This window comes from Mesitornis unicolor, unplaced genomic scaffold (assembly GCF_000695765.1).
Source record: "Mesitornis unicolor isolate BGI_N332 unplaced genomic scaffold, ASM69576v1 scaffold7197, whole genome shotgun sequence".
Lineage (NCBI taxonomy): Eukaryota > Metazoa > Chordata > Aves > Mesitornithiformes > Mesitornithidae > Mesitornis > Mesitornis unicolor.
Genome location: NW_010195712.1, coordinates 7,558 through 27,595, shown reverse-complemented (window position 1 = coordinate 27,595; position 20,038 = coordinate 7,558). Strand labels below are relative to the sequence as shown.

General features: G+C 41.6%; 1 protein-coding gene across 1 annotated transcript in view; it reads left to right on the top strand.

Moving 5' to 3' along the window:
- ABCC3 (ATP-binding cassette, sub-family C (CFTR/MRP), member 3) overlaps nucleotides 1–17,569 on the top strand; it is a 34,926-nt gene extending 17,357 nt beyond the window's left edge. The window contains exons 12-30 of the mRNA XM_010188214.1: nucleotides 480–626; nucleotides 1,004–1,091; nucleotides 2,188–2,254; nucleotides 3,886–4,012; nucleotides 4,359–4,535; nucleotides 5,390–5,557; nucleotides 6,289–6,472; nucleotides 7,112–7,217; nucleotides 7,887–8,040; nucleotides 9,430–9,637; nucleotides 10,208–10,518; nucleotides 11,237–11,436; nucleotides 11,541–11,667; nucleotides 12,461–12,562; nucleotides 13,564–13,710; nucleotides 14,640–14,798; nucleotides 15,173–15,339; nucleotides 16,301–16,495; nucleotides 17,140–17,569. Of these exons, the coding sequence (XP_010186516.1) occupies nucleotides 480–626; nucleotides 1,004–1,091; nucleotides 2,188–2,254; nucleotides 3,886–4,012; nucleotides 4,359–4,535; nucleotides 5,390–5,557; nucleotides 6,289–6,472; nucleotides 7,112–7,217; nucleotides 7,887–8,040; nucleotides 9,430–9,637; nucleotides 10,208–10,518; nucleotides 11,237–11,436; nucleotides 11,541–11,667; nucleotides 12,461–12,562; nucleotides 13,564–13,710; nucleotides 14,640–14,798; nucleotides 15,173–15,339; nucleotides 16,301–16,495; nucleotides 17,140–17,248 (2,943 nt within the window). The 3' untranslated portion in view covers nucleotides 17,249–17,569. The remainder of the gene's footprint in view (nucleotides 1–479; nucleotides 627–1,003; nucleotides 1,092–2,187; nucleotides 2,255–3,885; nucleotides 4,013–4,358; nucleotides 4,536–5,389; nucleotides 5,558–6,288; nucleotides 6,473–7,111; nucleotides 7,218–7,886; nucleotides 8,041–9,429; nucleotides 9,638–10,207; nucleotides 10,519–11,236; nucleotides 11,437–11,540; nucleotides 11,668–12,460; nucleotides 12,563–13,563; nucleotides 13,711–14,639; nucleotides 14,799–15,172; nucleotides 15,340–16,300; nucleotides 16,496–17,139) is intronic.
- The last annotated feature ends 2,469 nt before the right edge of the window (nucleotides 17,570–20,038 follow it).

Below are 20,038 nucleotides of genomic sequence, written 5' to 3'. Positions count from 1 at the left end.
CTGACCATTCGTTTACTGCATAGCATGGTCCCTCCACGGTGGATGGTCCCTGTTATACAGTAAACCAGCAAATAACTTGGATTTTACTCCCTTTACTATAGATCTTGTTTGCTTACCCTACAGTTTACAATGGGAAAATTGGGTTGGGTGGAGCTGGAAATGCAGCCAAACCACAGCCAAGATAACTGCTTCTCATTTTTATTTACCCGAGTTCTGTAGTTCACCTCTTGAATCACCTAGTTCAGCTAAATGTAGCCATTAGTAATCTGAAAGTTATTTTATTCCGCGTGTCCTTTTTTGTATCAACTTGTTCATATGAGTTGTCATTCTTAAAGCATGTTGAAAAGGTCACAAACAGAGAGTTTGCCCAATTTTGTTGCTGACACTTTTATTTCAAAGATGCCTATAAGGCTTGACTGCTTTTTAAAATGTCAAAATATTACATATGTCTCGCAGTAAACTCACTTTCTGGCTTTCAGGTAGCATTGACAACATTTGCTGTATACGTCTCAGTGGATGAGAAGAATATCCTGGATGCAGAAAAGGCTTTTGTCTCCCTCTCCTTGTTTAATATTTTAAAGTTTCCTCTCAATATGCTTCCACAAGTCATTAGCAACCTTGCACAGGTAAGGTGCATAAGTTCTTTTGAACTAAAAGAACCCCAGATGTCCCCGATTTCTGGAATGCTGAGATCCCTCGCATCTGCCCGTTAGCTGCTTTTCTTTCTAATATCCTTTCTCTACTGCTGCCCTATATTGTAAAGCGTGACAACATCTGAGTAAGCTTCTCTGTGTGAATTTTGCTTCACTCAGATGAACTCAGCTTGGTCTGAGAAATTTCATGGTTAAAAGCTTGACTTTCAGCATAAGACTGATTGCAGGGAAATAGTGAGTCACTGTTCAGGAAGCCCATGGAGTGAAAGCTTAAGCTATTCTGCCTGCTTTCTTTTTGGGTAGTAAGAGCATTAAAAGAATGATAAAATAACGCCGTGCTTTTTTCTTAGACAAGCGTTTCCCTAAAGAGGATTCAGCAGTTCCTGAGTCATGATGAACTTGATCCAAATTGTGTGGAAACAAAAGTGATTGCACCAGGTAAAGACATCAGTGTTTTTCTAAACTGTGCTAATAGAACTACCTGGTTTGGACTGGTCAATTTATGATTAAAAAAAAACAAAAAAAACCCACCCAAAAAAACCCCCAAAACCAAACAAAAAACAAAAACCCAAACAAACACCCAACAAAAACCAAACAAAACCCAAACAAACAAAAACCCAAACAACTATAATCTTAACTTAAAAAAAAAGGTGGTGCTTTAAAAAGTATGTGTTTGTTGTTGTTCAGGCAAAGTGGAAATTACAAAAGTTTCTGGCTATATTTTTGAGCTTTGAGCTGAGTTATTTGGCCTGAATTTGCATCTGCAATAGGATGCTAACAGCACTGAATAGTGAAGTGCATCCACTGACAAGGGACAGCAAGACCTGCTCAAACCTTTTGCGCTGCACAAATGCTCAGGTACATTATAAACAGCTTTGATTTCTTCTGTTGGAAACAGTATCCCAAAACAAATGAGCAAACCAGGTGGTCTCAAAAAAAAAGTGTTTTCTGATGTAACGCACTTTGATACTGTGGTTTGAAAGCTCTCTTCTGTGAGATAGTGTAGACAGAGCAGGAGGGGGGATGGCTGTGTGGCTGTCATGCGATTGCCATTATACACCACCCCACCAGGAGGTAAAGAAAGCCTGCAGATCTGTAACTTGTCAGTGTGGCAAGCAAAAGCTGTGCAGAGGCAAATTTAAACTGATACATCAAAGTCGACAGCATGCGGTAGTCTCCTACTGACTTGAAAGTGGTTTCTTAAATAAAGCTGTGCTAACAGTTGCACAGGGATTCTGAGCAGCAAATGTTGGGGCTCGCCTTGCTGGGGCAGGATGAAGCAGGACAGCTTTTCTGCTCCATCGCTCTGTTAACTCACACTCTATAGCTTAACTGTGATCGGTTATTTTCACTCTCAGCAAGCCTGTCTTGTGACCCACAGTCATGAGACTCTGCTTCCCATGGCAGTAGAAAAGGGAACTGCAGCGTATGTGAAACACCCATGAGTAAAGATTCCTCTTTCTGTCAGTCTCGGCCATACTATTCTGTGTAATACATTTCCTGCCTTCTCTGTTGTTGTGTTTTTGTCATACAGGCAAAGCCATCAGTGTGAAAAATGCAACGTTCACCTGGGGAAAGGAGCTTAAGCCATCTTTGAAAGAGTAAGATTTCCTTATGCAATTGCAATACAACATCTACCTGCTTCCTGGTTTCTGGGTCCTGGGAGGCCTGTTTGAGAGATGTCTGGTAGTATCTGCAGGCTCACTTCTGGGAAAGGTTTTTTGCACACATCTCATGTGCATCTCTTCTGCCTTTAAAACACTGAGCTAATCTTCATCCCTCATGGTATTTAGGCTTTACAGAACAGTGCTGTAAGGCTTTAACTCCACAGCAACTAGTGTAAAGTAGTTAGCTATTAAAGGACAGAAACGCTACGTAAGTTTCTTAAATAGACATTTTTTAAAAAACTGAAGCATTGGACAAATTGAATTTATCTGATTTGTTATAAGGACACTTGAAACACCTGGGTTTGGACTTGGGCATGCAAACAGTGGGGTCTGTCTTTTAGGAGTCTTGTGGCAGACCCATCCCTGTGGCTGTATATCAGCCTTTTCCAGATTGCGGGGGTGCATGTTTTACTCATTTGCCTGTTTGAATGAATATGAACAAAATTTGCCGGGAAGCATGTACTTCCTTATGTTATGCTTTGTTGTCAGATCAAAATCACAGAAACCTGATAAGTATTCTTAGAATTCTCAGTCTAAGGAACTGGTGCTGCTGTGCTTAGTGTATTATGTTAATGGTTATACATGGAAAACCTGCAAGAAAGAGGCTCAGAGTTCAGAGGAGCCAGTTTAATTCAGGCAAACAAATCTGCAGCCAGGTTAACTTTAGTGTTCTGGGGTTTATTTCAGAAAGAACTGTGCATCTCTGGCTCAAATTGCTAGCCACCCGGGGCCTAAAAATTAGCCAGTGATTTCCTAAAGTAGCAGTAAGGCAAAAATCAACTAGAGGGCAAGAAAAATGAAAAACAAAACAAAACAGAGGTGCTTTTGAGTTTTCCTGCTTTGATTTTAAACCACCTGCTTGGTAAGAAGAATCTGCATAAGAATTAGAGCCCTAACTCTGCATCAGGATCTGTGCAAACAGAAGTTTGGCTTGATTTCATTAGCGCAAGACACTTTGATGGCAAAGAGACTCTGTCCATCAGTCATTTCCATATCAGTTGACTTTCAGAACTGAGATGTAAAGCAGCATGTTTGAGAATATAGTGAGGAAAACAGTAAAGGATTTTAATTGGGAACGTTTTGGTTTCCTTCTGTTGTTGTGAACCTGATTTACTAGCTCTGGAAATATGATACTAAAGTGGTTTAAACATTTTTGGGTGGGATGTATTCACTCACTACTTTTGTACAATTGCTCTTGGTTTTAAAATCGGAAACCAGAGGACTGGGAGATTATCTCCTTTCAAAATGTTTATTAGCCTTGTTTGACTTGCTGATGGACTGATACGACACAGCAAAGGTCCTTAGAAGGCTTGCTACCAATCCTACTGATTTAACAACCAACAAGATAGTTTAATGCCAGGTTTCCATTTACTCCTGCAGTTCTGGTTACAGCTGATTGTGCACAAGAAAGGGAGGAGAAGACTAGTGATCGAGCTATGCTTACTATATCCAGTCAGGCTGAGGTCAGGCTGATTTGTCACTGTGTATTTCAGCCCTGGTTTAAAGACCCATAATGTCTTTAGTAAACTAATGTTTAATTAATTTCCAGCCTGTTTCCTCCACAGTATCAATCTGTTGGTCCCCAGTGGTGCTTTGGTTGCTGTTGTTGGCCATGTTGGCTGTGGGAAGTCTTCTCTGGTGTCTGCTCTCCTGGGTGAGATGGAAAAGCTGGAAGGAGAAGTGGCTGTGAAGGTTGGTGTTGGTTACGGTACTGTTTAATGATGGTGTGGAAATGTAGTGCTTGTGCCTGCCATTGCTTATCAGCTACATCAGGCTGGAGAGGGTGTTCTCTTTGCTCCTATGCCAGCTTGTCTGCGTGTTTGTTTGGGTTTTGCCCACACCTGTTCAGTTGTGTTTTATATAAAATTACTTTCCTGATTCTATCAACTATACACCAGCAATTAGCATGCATGTGTGTATAATGTGAATGTATATCAAACAGGAGCTTTATCTGTGTGCTGCAGATCTTAATCGAGTTGTAAGCATGAATCGCTGCTTTTTACAAATCAGAGGGTTCCTTTCTCTCTTCTTCTTCAAGGGTTCTGTTGCTTATGTGCCTCAACAAGCCTGGATCCAGAATGCCACATTGAAAGATAACATTTTGTTTGGCCAAGCTCCTAATGAACAAAAATACCAAAATGCCCTGGAGGCCTGTGCTTTAAAAACTGACCTGGAGGTGCTGCCAGGAGGAGATCAGACTGAGATTGGAGAGAAGGTAATTATTTATTTTTCCCAAGTCAGACCTGCTTGGTGATTCCTTTTCTGTTGAGCTAAAGAGAGATTGCTGTAAAGTCAGCAGTTGATTTGGTTTGGTCTTTACAATGGCATCCCTGCTACAATCAAACCTGCAACATGCAGGGCAGTTTTGTGGAAGGCGGTTGGACTTAACCTTGTTCCTAAATTTAAGCACGTGTTTGTACTGCGATGCATAATTGCACATCTAGCTCTGGAAGATCAGAGCATCCTTTATTTGTTGTCCAATTGTAAAGGTGCACCTGTCTCGAATACTTAAATTCCTTTCTTTTCCTGTAGCGATGAAAAGGGAGGGAACATACGGTGTGCGTCATGTGAAAAAGCGATTCGATCATCCCTTAACACCTCATTTTTTATGAGAAACTTTTACATCTGTGATTATCAACAAAAGGTTTTATTCATAGGCCACTAAATTTGAGATGATATCATGAAGTGGGGTGGATATGTGGATTTTTATGTAAGATGAGAGATGTGGAAGATGTTCCAGGTGCTGCAGCCCTGCTTTGGATGTTTGCATTTTATATCCTGGTTGACGGTCTTCCTTTTTATAGTTTTGCGTTTTAACAGCTCCCTTTAGGAGCTTATTAAGCAAGAAGCTTATTCCATCTCCAGATTGCTGGGTGAGTGGAAGTTTGGCAGTGAACAAACAGATTTAGAGGCGTTCTGTTCCCGGCTCTAGCTTGGAGTGAGTTATTCTCTTCAGCGTCTCATGTTTCAATTTAGCATTCGTGTGTTTGAGTGAGAGCCATAAAAAGTCATAGCTGTCGTTGGAGCAGAGTTGTGTGATGTGTTTTGTTGTCTCCCCTTTCCTTTCAGGGCATCAACCTCTCAGGTGGCCAGCGGCAGCGAGTGAGCCTTGCTCGTGCAGTGTACAGCAACTCTGACATTTACCTATTAGATGATCCCCTTTCTGCTGTGGACTCACATGTTGCAAAGCACATCTTTGACAAAGTTATTGGTCCGGATGGGGTACTTAAAGGAAAAGTAAGCTGGCATTTAGACCCTCTTAAAAATGCACACAAACTCAGAAACACTGATGGGTAACAGGAAAGCTATTTCACCACGAAGGCTTCAGTGCTGAATCATTCCTGAACTTCTTTGTTTAATTGGCAACACGGACACCTTTTCCCCACAGCGCAGACTCTGCAGTGAGCTGCTATTTAGGCGTGCCCAGAAGTGATGTGATCTAGTGAGAACATGTCAAGGCAGAAACCTAGTCTGTCTTTAAAATCCCTACTGCAGGATCTCTGAAAACAAGACATTTGCAGAAACTTGTAAAGGTTGTCAGCTCAGTATTGCTTGTTGTTACTCGGAGGCGGTGCAGTGAGGAAATTGTAACAGTTTACTGATTTTAAAGAGGTCTTTGGCAGTGTACAACCAAATTGCAATCTCCTTTCTTCCCCCATGATCTTCTCAGACTATCTCAGACCTCAAAGAGAAAGGGCTGCAAGGAAAATCAGCATAAGGGAAAGGGGGTGAATGATAATACAGTTGGTTTACTTCCTTCTGTGGTTATATCAGCATGCAGTAGGAAGCATAGTGAGTTCATGTATGTATTTCTAAGCTAACATGGACAGTGTGTTTCCCCTGGCATTTCAACTTGCCATGCTAATTTGTTCCCTGACCCAAAAATGTGGTAGTATTTCTTGCAGAGCAGTGTTAGTCCCCACAGGGGAGGCTGAAAGATGTGGTTTTTTCTCTTTTTCCCTATCCAGACCCGAATTCTGGTGACCCATGGCATTGGCTTTCTGCCTCAGGTAGACCATATAGTTGTCCTGGTAGACGGCAGAATCTCTGAAATGGGATCTTACCAAGACCTTCTGAAACAAAACAAGGCCTTTGCAGAATTCTTGCGAAATTATGCTCTTGATGAAGATATTGAAGAGGATGGACCAACAAGTACAGTATTGCTTTTTCTTAAAAGGGCTCTTTTTCTGTCAACCAGATTACAGATATTTTCTCTGTATAAAGTGTCCCCTGCTTTATGACAACCTGGAATTTGTCTTTTTGCACTACCATGAAAATTATTGTCTATGGCTCGTATTATGGATAAATACAAATTTTCACAACTTTCTTTCAAAATTTCATGTGGTTTGTCCTAGAAAAAAGATTTTAAAGGTGGGAATTTTTTTTACAATTAGCAAGGTCAAGCTCAGCAGGGAAATGGAGTAGCCAAGAACAAACTGGGCTTGCTATCAAAGGGGCTATCCAGAGCCTGGTATTTTTCCTCTGTTTATATGTTGGTTTTGTCATATAGCAAGGTTCAAATGACATTTTAATCGGGTTACTTTTCAGCTGGGTTAGATTCTAGTAAAATGATACAAGATTAAAGCATTTTGGTAAACATTTCCACTACTTGACAGTGTTCCCACGCTCTTTGCTTGCAGCACTGCTTCTCTCCAGACAGGCAGTGAGGAACATGCTTGACATCTTCTAGCAGCAGCAGAGGCTTTCATGGCTCTTGTGTTGTATAGCCACCTTTTTCTGTGCGTTCTGCTTTATTCAGCAGAAAATCTGAGCTGTGATCTTGTCTTGCAGTGCTGGAGGAGGAAGAGGTCCTGCTAGCTGAAGACACCCTCAGCATCCACACCGATCTGGCAGATAACGAACCAGTGACAAACGAGGTCCGCAAACAGTTTCTTAGGTAAACATGAGGTTCTCTTGTGTTTATAGTCTGTGCTGGGGAAATGCATCTGAAGGATGTTAGTCATGTACTGCCTCTCAGTCTGGGTTTTAGTTTCCTTAGTTTCCTCCTGTAAATAAATTGGTTTCATGTCCTTTTGAAAATAAATATGAAAGAACATGCAAAGAAGATCAGACATCTAGTCCTGCAATCCTCTTTTTAATCCCAACTGAACCAATTTCTTAAAGCATCTCTCTGGTTGATGTAGTTACCCACACAGCACTGAACTGCTACCAGTTGCATGATAAATAAACCCTTTGTATTGCACCTTTCCATTGGGAATCCTGGAAATCTTTAAAAGTTTTCATAACCATACCCTTGGATGGTGTCCAGCTGTGGTTGTTGTGAAACCAGAGAAGCTTGGGGGTTAGCTTTGAAATGTTTGTTTTGTGATGAAGCCTCTAATGGCCTTTACCAAAGGCCACAGCCTTTGTCAGGAGCTGCATTTCTGCCATCACTGAACATCTCTGAACATTGAGGGGTGGAACAAGCACCCAAAGCTGTGAGTGAGGCTGGCAGAGGAACTGAGCAGAAGAGCTGGGAATGAGTCCAATCTGCTGTATCCCAGTCTTGCCTTAGCACTGCCACAATCTGCCCTTTTCCTCCTAATGACTCTTTTGTTTTGACTAGGCAACTTAGTGTAATATCTTCTGAGGGAGGAGAATGTCCCAACAAAATGTCAACGAAACGGAGAGTCTGTGAAAAGAAGCCAGCAGAGCCTCCTCTGCCAAGAAAAAATCCTAACGAGAAACTTATTCAGGCTGAAACCACTGAAACGGGAACGGTATGGTTTGATTCCCCCCTCCCTTTTTCTACATCTTTTTTCGTGTTTGAAGAAATAATTTCTATTTTTACATTTGGTCTGGTTCTGTAAAATGTGTTGTATAAATCACAACTGCAGGCTTTAGGCATTAATCTGGTGGCCACTGATCACTCAGATTTGGGATTTTGGCAGAGGTTTCTGCACCTGGCAAGGGTTATGTACTTAGGGGAAAAAAAGAAAAAGAAAAAGTCCCTTCCATCTCCTGCCACAGCCACCTGATACCACATAGCACTGTGCTTCATCAGCCCTGACTTTGCATTGCAGAGCTGTCAGCACTGTTGGGCTTTAAACTGTTTGGCTGCCGTTGAGTCCAGCTGCAGCGCTGGGCACTTGCTGGGGCGCAGCCGTGGGTTACGCGAGCCAGCTGCCAGCTGTGTGCCAGCGGATCAGGTCTAAGTGATCCCCAACACACCATCTTTGAGAGCATTTTATGCTTATAGGTTCAAAAGGGGCTGATAATCTCCCTGAGCAGGGCCAGGGAGAGAAATGGGAACACAGAAAAAGAGAAGATGAAAAAGAGAAGATGGGAATACAAAAGCCAAAGAAAGGGACAGAAAGGAGCAGCGGGTGGAACAGGAGCAGGGAGGTTTTGTTAAAGCCCCTTCCCTCCACTTCAGAAGGCTCAGTGTGTCCTGTTTAGTCTGATGTACATGGTCCATGGCACAGACATGTAATTCACTTTCTGTGGATTATTTTAGCTTTCAAAGTCCCTAATCAACAACACTTGTTCTTCCAATTATTCCTTCTTATGCTTTTTTAGAGACTGAGTTTTGTCCTGAGTCTTTGTCTGTTTTTGCTTCTCTGCCTTTTTGCACTACCTTAGAGATAGCATCTTTACTTTTTGCTACAAGCATCATCTGTTTATGTCCCTACTGGGGGGCACTACCATTTGGTACCTCATTTAAGCTGCTGTAAAGACACCTGAATGAAGGCATATTCAGCACTTTTCCTTAAATAGGCCATTTAAAGTAGTCCTGAGCTCGATATGCCTGCCAAGTTGCTTCTTTTGCCTGAAAAACTTGGCTCCTGTTCTTGCTACCCATCCTTTGCTGCTATTTGATCAGCCTGGTTTTTTCTTTCCCCCCTCTGGCGTAGTCTTAAAAACTAAAACCCTACAAAACTAATAAAATACAGCTCCTCAAAATGGAGGAAAAGAGTATATCAGCGAAGTTTCTGACTTGTTTTGAAAGTCATCACCCTGACGAGGAGCTCAGGCAGGTTCTCTGTGGTATGTTGGAGTTTGGGCAGTTTTGAACTTAGGAGTTCCTCTGGCGAAGAATTTCTTTCTCTTCTGTCTAAACTCCTGATCGTGTAAGTTGTGCAAAACAGCTTTGGTGTGTGATTTTGCAGGTAAAGCTAACTGTGTTCTGGCAATATGTGAAGGCTGTGGGCCCTGCCATTTCTTTAGTGATATGTTTGCTATATTGCTGTCAAAATGCTGCTGCCATTGGGGCCAACGTGTGGCTCAGTGACTGGACCAACGAGCCAGTGATAAATGGGACTCAGCACAACACAAGCTTGCGAATCGGAGTCTATGCAGCCTTGGGCCTCTTACAAGGTGAGACCAAATAAAATCACGATGTCTGAATGTTTAGTAAAGAGAAATTAAGTGGGAAAGACGTGACATCATTTGCCGGTGACCCAAAACTGTCCCCCAAATCCTATCATAACCAAGAGAAGGAACGTAACTTGGAGATACAAAGTCTGAGCTCAGCCCAACACTTTCAGTTTTGTTGTGAAGCCCTTTGAGGGCGATGAACAGGTGATCTGGAAGCTTGAGAGAGGTAAGTTGGAGAGAAAACATGAAAACTTAGGTGCAGAAGGGACTGAAGGGTTGGGGTGAAGTTGTAGCATTAGGACTTCATGGAGGGTTGTGGAAAGGAGAGGGAGGATGGTTGTGCATCTGTCCTATGTGGACACCATGGTGAAATCCTGCAGGACGTGTTCCTGTGCCTTGGGCAGCAGTGACCACAATGCCATAGTGATTGTGCATGGTAAGAGAAGGGTGGACAGGGAATACAGTGAAGCAAATAAAGCTTCTAGCACAACGGAAGCTTCTGAGGGTCAAAAAGCTGCGCACTGGGAACATCATGTTCACTGACTAACATGTTTCCTTTTCATCTCTTAGGCCTCTTAGTACTCATCTGCTCCTTCACCCTGGCCATGGGAGGCATTAACGCAGCCCGGACACTCCACGCTGCTCTGCTGGAGAACAAATTTCACACCCCGCAGTCCTTCTATGACACCACCCCGACCGGCCGAATCATCAACCGCTTCTCAAAGGACATCTATGTGATCGACGAAGTGATCCCCCCCACCATCTTCATGTTCATCGGAACGTTCTTCACCTCCTTGTCGACGATGATTGTGATTATAGCGAGTACTCCGCTCTTCGCCGTGGTTATAGTTCCACTTGCTATTCTGTACTTCTTTGTTCAGGTAACTGGAAAAATATCTGACTACCATTGCAATGACTCATTGCTTTGTTCATTTCTTTTTAGGAAAAACAACATGAATTTAGGGAAAAACTGAAATATCTGAAGTAACTACATGTTTATGTAAACAAAACATTATTTACTTCTTTCAGAAAAAGAAATGTCCTGTGAGATGTGATCGTAAAATGAATAGATATAACCATTTTTTTGTTTTTAAGTAATCACAAATAAGCCTACCGCTAGAGATAGAGCTGCAGTGCACTTCAATATATTGAAGTATGTATATATTTGAAATATTGACAAGTTTTTAAGGCGGTGAGGAGTTAAAATGTTGAAAATAGAAAACATCAATTTTTATTGACTTCTGCACAAAAATAAAGCTTATTTTATAGACTGTAAATAGAGACCTGATAATGGAGGTGCAAAGTAATGTTTCATTTTGTTGGAAAATGAGGCTCCTACAAGTGGATTCATTTTGTTAAGCTGTATTAACTAAATTTAAAGCGGTATGGATAAATTCAACTTACAATCTGTAGAAGCCACAGTTACTCAATACTCTGTTGTGGAATGAAGCAAGGATAACTGTCTTGAAATTATTCGTAATTATAGAGAATATTCTGGAGGGTTGAAGTGCATCAGTAGCAATCTCCTTTAAATCCTTAATCTAACTGTTTCTTCAGTGTTAATTAATGTACGTTGCAATTTTCTGTGAAAACCGACAGCGATTCTACGTAGCCACCTCCCGCCAGCTGAAGCGTCTGGAGTCCGTGAGCAGATCTCCCATCTACTCGCACTTCTCAGAAACAGTGTCAGGGGCCAGCGTCATCAGAGCCTATCGACGAGTGAAGTCCTTCATAGACATCAGTGATCTCAAGATGGATGAAAATCAGAGGAGTTACTATCCTGGCATAGTATCAAACAGGTAAAAAGGCACATAGCTTCTTGTTTCCACTTAGATCATCCTGTGTTTGCATAACTGATCCGGGCAACCATTTACCGCTCTGCTTGTGTCTGCGTTTTCACCAGATGGCTGGGTGTTCGAGTTGAATTTGTGGGGAACTGTGTTGTCCTTTTTGCTGCCCTTTTTGCTGTGATTGGGAAAAACAGCCTGAATGCTGGCTTGGTAGGACTTTCAGTATCTTATGCGTTACAGGTACGTATTACAGCTTTCTGTTCATTGATAGGTTTGCATTTCTGTAGATGATATGGATATATTAGCAGTAGTTTAAGTGCTTGTTACAGCTGAAGTTAACAAGGAAATAAGAAAAGTGAGTTGTGGGACACCTGGAAACAGTAGAAATTTGCAATGAATGCTGACAGACCATCAGCAAGATCGCATGCAGTAGGACTTCAGGACACTTTGGGAGCATCAGGGTTGTGCTGCACACCAGTGTCCCCAGTGGTGGCATGCAGGAAGCTCAGGAAGTGTCAGGTGCACCCACCAAGAGCAGGTCATTAGACCAGCATGGGCTTAACGTGTCCTGCATCACACCCACCACATAGCACGTCGGTGCGTCCAGGTAATCACAGGCAAATTGGTAGGATTCGTAAATAGGCAAGACAAACCGTGCTCACCCAAGCTGGAGACAGTTTAGCAGATTTAATGGCCTCACTCTTGCCAGAAGCTTTCTGGATACCATAAGTGTGCAGGATTGCTGTCAGCAACCTTCCAGTGAGACCCATGACCAGGGGAATGACTTCCAACCAACTTTTTGAGGAGGCGATTTGTTAAATCCCTGTGGGAGCACATGCTTCTCCACATGACCACCTGATTATCTGGAGACTTCTTAGTACAATAACTCTATTCATGTCAATGCAAAGGTTACTATTCCATGTGTAATAGTAACGTGAATCCATATCTTAATGGCAGTGTCCGGTTTTGTTGTTATTGTTACTGAATCTGTTGTTCCTCTGTGGGTGATATTTTGTTTCTTGTCTCCTCCAAGGTGACCATGTCTCTGAACTGGATGGTCCGAATGACTTCTGAGCTTGAAACTAACATTGTGGCTGTTGAAAGAATAAAAGAGTATTCAGAGACTGAAACAGAGGTCAGCTACCCTGTGTCAAGCACGCTCACCAAAAAGCGTGGCAAAATTTTAATGCACACATTTACATGGTCTTTCTTGAGACTCTCGAGAGGCAGTTTCTGCTCTGAGAGTGTTTTCATTTAACCTGAACAAATGTCACACTCTGAACTGTAATTCATGCTATCACATCTCCAAATTATTACTGCCATCATGCAGTCTGTGCTTAGCATCTCATTTTCTGCTACTGTGAGCGGCTATAGCACAACAGAGATGAGTTTCACCATCAGAAAATTACTCCCATTGGGTTTGAAGTTTTTGATGCATAGTCCTACCTGCATGGATGGTGCTGTGATCCTGCTAGTGAGCACAGCTGCAGTATAATTATCAGGCTATGCACGTGTTTTCAATAGTATTTCTGTTTAATCAGCTTAATCAGTCCTTGGCTCCCATGACAGAGGAACATCTCTAGGTACACAGTACTGCCTAATCCAGGAAAATCATCTAATCATCTACCTTTGCTGCCAAAGACTTTTAAAGGTGGCAGATGGAGCTATGCTGCTCTGTGAACACACTGGGTTTTGTTATCCCTGTGTACATGATGGGAGACAAAGAATTAGGAAATGGAGGATCTGAGGAGAGCTGCACGATATGGTTTTGGAGATCAAGTATTTAATCTGGAAGCTAAAAGAAAGGTAGACAAAATGCATGGTACATGTTATGAGCCAGAACTTGAGCTGACATGAAACAGGCAGTGTGGTATTAAAGTTAATGGGAAGAATGTTAATTTACATCCATTGAGGATTTGGCCTTATATGCTCAGACTTTTTTTCCTGTAAACTTCACAGCAAAGACCAAAATGGGTGGATACTTAGGAATCCCATTATTACAAATGTATTTGATAATGGAGATTTGATTTATCAGATATATTTCTAGTAACCCACAAACATTATTGTTTGTATCCGAGTTTTAATTGTTTGTTTTTTAAACCTACATGAGGCATTTCTGGCTTCTGTTTTCTTTAGGCTCCCTGGACCATTGAGGGCAAGAGTCCTCCAGAAGACTGGCCATCCAAGGGAGAGCTGGAGTTTGTGAATTACTCAGTGAGGTACAGGAAGGGCCTGGATCTGGTGCTGAAGGGTCTAAATCTCCAAGTGCACGGTGGAGAAAAGGTGAGTTACCACCAGTATATCTAGGTTAGAACTTTGCTCTGGGCCTCCAGTGACAACCATGGAGTAGATGGACAGGGTCTACAAGCACATTTGCCCCAGCGGTGGAGACCTCCTGAAGCTGGCATTGCAGGAGCCGGCAGTGACAACCCCAGCACCCTCCAGGCTGGAAGCAGTAGGACCAATTGCATGGGACTGTCTGGACTTCCCAAGTTAGGTTGGCAGCAGTACACCATGTAGGAGGCACCAGTGCAAGTGACAAAAATTCAGTGACAAGAACGCTTTTGTGCAGCAGTGCAGATGGGAGAAGGAATTCCAGCTTTTTCCGCTCTCTGGCTTTCCCTGTGAAATTTTTGGCATGGAAAGAAATTACGTTCTTTGCTTTCTTAACCAGGAAATTGTCTTTCTTTCTGGGAGATTCATTTCTTCATGCTTCAATTGAAAGTTCTGGGTTTTGCATGCTGGTGACAGAACAATTAGCATGGGAAAGTCCTCCACTTAACAAGATGTTATTAAAAGAGGAGAGAATTACCCTTACTAAGCAGACAGGATGGCAACCACCTTCTGGAATCAAGATACATGTGCTTACCATAAAGTCTGAATTGCCCTCTGAAAAGCCTTTATTTCTTGTCCTTGAGTGACTGAACTCCTTAACACAGGTATTCAGCCTATCTCCCAAAGTTATATAGGATGGCTCTAGGCCTTTGTACATATTTATATGCAACATCATTCAGATTATGGGAATGGCAATATACACATTACAATGTATGACACGGGGTTTCTAGGGAAGGGTGGTTACATTCATTCTTAGATTCAGATCTTGTCAAACCTCTTAGAGGAATCTTGGGGGGTTTGTTTGGGGTTTTTTTGTTGTTGGGTTTTGGTTTGATTTTAACTGTATGCTTGCTTGTTCAACCTGCAATTTGTTGTAGGTTGGAATTGTTGGCAGAACCGGAGCAGGGAAGTCCTCCATGACACTCTGTCTCTTTAGGATCCTGGAAGCTGCAAAAGGGGAAATTAAAATTGATGGTGTGAAAATTTCAGAGATTGGTCTCCACGACCTTCGATCACGGCTAACAATTATTCCTCAGGTACAGTTTCTGTGTATCTCGGTAAAGGAAGGATCTCTGACAGCTTAGCGAACCATAAGTAATTGTTTATCCACAGAGAAAGATGCTTTGTTACACTAACAAAATTATTTCAGAGAACCAAACTATTTTAACTTTAAGCAGTCTTGTTCCACCACTTTATAAGCTGATGCTGGGTGATAAAACAGGATTTAGGATAAAACATCTTTACAGTTGTAACTTGAGTTGAAGTGTGTACAACATAATGTATTTTCAGAGTGGGTAGGATTGGGAGTTGGCCACCCTACAATGAGATTTCAAAGCAATAACTCGTGTTTTAATATCTGTACTTGAAACAGCTAAAGGATGTGTCTAATGAAAGTTGGTTTTATATCCAGGATCCTGTTCTCTTTTCTGGAACACTGAGGATGAACCTGGATCCATTTAATAAGTATTCAGATGAAGAAATATGGAAAGCTCTTGAGCTGTCTCATCTGAAGAGGTTTGTCAGCAGTCAGCCATCCATGCTGGACTATGAATGCTCAGAAGGCGGAGAAAACCTTAGGTGAGGAATGACTAAAAACATCCACTGAGCTTTCATTCAGCTGTAACAGTAATGCTTGAGCACAGGTTTATACTGTGCTCTGCTGTGTCTGAAATTATTTACCTGCAAAGGCTCAGACATTTGTCTGCTGTTCTGCCTCTGCCACGAATGATCCGATTCTTCTTTGCTGCTGGGAAGGATTTCTCCCAAACCAAAATCCCATCTTACCAGTGAAGAAATCAGTCTCAGGATGACAGGGTGTTAGGGCAGTCCCTTAAACACGGTGAGGTAGGAAGGGAAATGCCATGGAAACACACGTAACTGTTGTGCTGAGTAAGTCCTCTACCTAAACTGACACTTTAGCAATGTTTATTTTCCATTTTTATTTGGAAGACCCATGAAGGCATGAATGAGGATGATAAAATGCCATGCTTTGATATGCTGCGTTGGCTTCTGAGACTGTGGTGTAACCAGGCTATGGATGTGGTGAATGTTCAGCTCCTTCGTGATCCCACAGAGACTTGGACAGAGGCTGTGTCTGGGGTGCGTTTGTAGCAGGGGAGGAAGCACGGGGTGCCCAGTTATTTATTTATTTATTTATGGTAGAAAGGACTTACAGCCTTAGAATAGATATTTTCTTTTTTTTTTTTTAAGTTTCCATATGTTCAGTGTTGTTACAACTGTGTGTGTTTCTGAAAACTTGGGCAGAAGCATTTTAATCCTTAGTCCCCCTGGTTTTTGTCCCAGTGATAGAAAGAGAGCATTTGGTGGCTCTGTCGGTACTGGGTCAGGCAGTGACTGAACACTAAAACTAGCTGAGTAATGCTGCAGCGGGTATTTATTGGCTCTAGGGCTGACAGACCGCGCTGCTTGCTAAATACCATTGGTTCTGTTTGGTAACTTTACCTGATGAGTAATCTGCTCCAGCACAAGTGATTGAGCAGCGGGCCCATGATTGTGAAAGCCGTGTCTCTGCTTGCAGCGTTGGCCAAAGACAACTGGTCTGTCTGGCACGAGCGCTGCTCCGCAAGACGAGAATCTTGATCCTTGACGAAGCGACGGCAGCGATCGACCTCGAGACGGATGATCTCATCCAGATGACCATTAGGACCCAGTTTGAAGACTGCACAGTGCTGACAATAGCGCACAGGCTGAACACTATTATGGATTACACAAGGTAAAAAAATCTCTTAATGGTGCGTGGGTAGGGGCTCACTGGTTCACTGGGTATGTGAAGCAGCACTTAAAAGGGCCTGGTTCATCTCTGTAGTCATACTTCGTCAGGTAGTGTGTAAGGAATGATGTTTAAGCCATGTAATCCTAGAATATCCAGACCTGACTTTGCCTCTGTTGGTGCAAGAAGCAGGTTCTGTATTCACTAACAGAGCTGCACAAGAGACACTGCTCAGGTGCGTTAATGGCACTGTCAGCAAGCTTAGGGATCCTTTTTTAACCAGCAGCTGCTGTAACTTTCTCACTAGCACCATGTCACGTTAATTACTCTAAAATACATCACTGTACTTTAGGAGCTTTTATCTCCTTGGCTTTCTGGGTCTGTATTTTCAATTCCAGAGTTACCACTATGACACTTCTTTTTGTTTGCTTTTTTTCCCCTGAGAAATAGTGACCATCTTACACCTTTTGAAATCAAACAGCAGCTCATGTTTATCATCTGTTCTATTTCAATGTGTGAAAATAATGGAGCAGAACAAAGGCGAGGCACAGATTAGAGCAGTTTACTTTGAGATAAAAAGGGATATCGTGTTTCTTGTGAGGAATTCTCTGACGTATTTCCCGCCCCCCTGCTTTTGTTTTGCACAGGGTTCTTGTTCTAGACAAAGGGACGGTAGCCGAATTCGATACACCTGCAAGCCTTATAGAATCAAAAGGGATTTTCTATGGTATGGCCAAAGATGCTGGATTAGCATGAACAGAAGAGCCCTTGGGTTTTTTAGTTTGTTTGGTTGGTTTTTTTTAATGTTACTGACTTGCCACAAAAGTGACTTGTGAATGTACTGTAATTTACAAAACAGTTTTTGTAGTAGACTAAACTTGTGATATGTGAACAAAGTATTTTACAATTATAAGGATCAGAAAGTGAATTTTATATTTTTTAATATTTTCTATACACAAAGTATTTTATTATATGCTTTTTTCCCCCAAAGAATGCCAAACATTCTGCCAAGAAAATGTATGTATCGCAGGGCAACATGTACTGTATTCAAGTTTATAATTAGTAAATTATATTAATGGTACAAAATACACCTGTTTTGTGTGTTTTCTGCATAAGGATTCATTGGCTTTGAAGTGGAACGAGGCCCAGTTAAGCAGTGACTCAGCTGAAAAATAGAGAAATAATGTGTAATCTGAGTGGTTCCAACCTGTTCCTCTCAGTCTTTCCTCCCAGACAAGGGAGTTGAATGCCGTGGCTTCAAGGCCATGAGTTACCCCAGGACCTTCAGTATCCCTGCCCATGGCAACTTCAGCATTATAACATTCCTCTTCAGCAGAAGAATTATGAGTAGCATGTATTTAAAACTAAACCTACAGCTGGCTTAATATAAATCATTAATTATTCAATTTATATCAATTTAGCAGATTCCACATAAGCCCACAGAGACAGGGTTGGCACAGAAGTATTATAATTTTGCTGTATCTTTCTCACACATGAAGTCTCTGTAAGTCAGTCTCCACTTAAGCTGAACATGCTTGCTGAGCAGATGTGTATATAATTTATCTCTTTTAGCACTTAATCACCTGACATAATGTGTAATTTGTTTTGCAGAAATAAATATCTACATTATTACTGATAACCAAGCCTCCTCAGATAAAAGGAGTACTATGTTTAAACAGCACTTGCTGATAGAATCTGATATGTCTTCTGCTTTAGGTGTTCACTTCCTCCACCAACCTCCCTAGATACCTACCCAGCAAGAAAACAGTCCTATGTTTTTCCATAAGTAAAGTTCAGAAAAAACTTTGAGAAAACAAAAATAATAATTTATTAATTCTTACAAATAATACTTAAATAGAAACAAGCATTCATTTAACATTAATATTTCATACAGCAGAGCACAAAGTAACGAACTATTCACCATACACAGTAATGTAATGATTGATTATACACTGGTCAGTTAGGTGTGTTAATAGTATCTTCTATGTATAAACTGCATAAGGTATAAAAATATTCCTCTGAATGCATAGACAGCGATCAGCATCTGTGCGAGATAATCGGTGTAACACCACAGTCAGCAGCCTAGGAGCTGAGCTCCTCTCCAGTGGGTCTGACTGGTTAACCCTGGTACGTTCCTGCATTGAGCTGGCGTTCAGACAGCCGATGCCCCAATCCTGCCTGTTCTGTGTGATACGAGGAACAATTTTATAATTCCATTAAGTTAATACACCACCAGCAATTTGGTATAAAAAATAGATGAACTGGACTGCATTTGACATCCAATGCTTTTCTGAAGAGGGTATTTTGTTGTGACAGCATGCTCTGCTGTTGGCCATAGAGGCAGCTTCAGCCTGGAAATGGGGGTGTTTGCGTGGATCTGTACTTCCAGATGAGCACTGGACATCCCACTGAGGCAGACTGGGAGAGGGCTCCCTCTTGTGTGCTTAACACCTGCTGAAGCCACTTCCCTTTGCACCAAGTCCTACTCACCCTGAGAAAGAGAGCGCCTGGGTAAATTTGGGCACCAGTTCCTACTGTATGAGCTGTAACACAGGTGACTGCTCTGACTGCAGGGGAAGAACGAACAACTTTACCTGCCACAGCCTCTGAGGTGGCTCCTGCTCAGCGTGCTACTGCTATAAACCCCATTTTACAGGTCCACATACAATGCACAGCTACCTTGGGCTATACATTCTTAGACAAGACGATAAAATCCTTTGGTTGCTGTAGTTCCCAAATAAACTCAGGGGAGAAGAAGGCGGAAGACAAAGAAAATTCAGTCCAGCCTGGTGTGTTCTGTTTGCCTGCTGTATCTCTTTAGTTTGTTCATCTAATTCGTACTACGCACTTTACAGTTAGGCTACCAGAACAGAACTCTTCCTCAAATGCAGATGACTGAGTAAGTACTATAATCCTAAAAAAAATAGACAAAAACTAGCTCTTGAATACTTTTCAATCTATTTATTCCAGAATTTCATAGCAAAGTAGTCTAATTTTGAATTTTAAGTAAGAGGAACTGGAAAAGTGATTTTTCAGTAAGCAATGCAAGTAAACACCAGTCATCGGAAAAAAAAATACATTGCATAGGAACATCAAGATTTAATAACAGCCCAGAAAACCCTGGGCATTTCACTAGTTGTTGTTTGTTTTTACACAGGCAACTTTGACATTTCAAGACGCAATCTTTCTCAGGAATACACAGGTAAAAAGAAAATAAAATCACAATTTTTGTGCTTTTAAAAGGGGAAATTAAGCAGCATTGGAGAAATAAGTTTTCAATACAATAACAAAAATAGTATTTTTAAATTGCATACGTCAATACCATCTATTGACAACAATAAAAGGGATTTTGGCTGAGAGCATATTTATGATTTGGATAATCACTATCACTTCTTGTTTTCAACCTGAGAAATAGGGAAAAGTGTAAACAGGGATTAAGAAATCACAGGTAATAAGTCACTTGATAGTATTTAAACTAGACATAATTTTGTGCTTCTTCCACAGATTAAACTCATTCTGGTTTTTTCCTTCTAAACAAGGTAACGA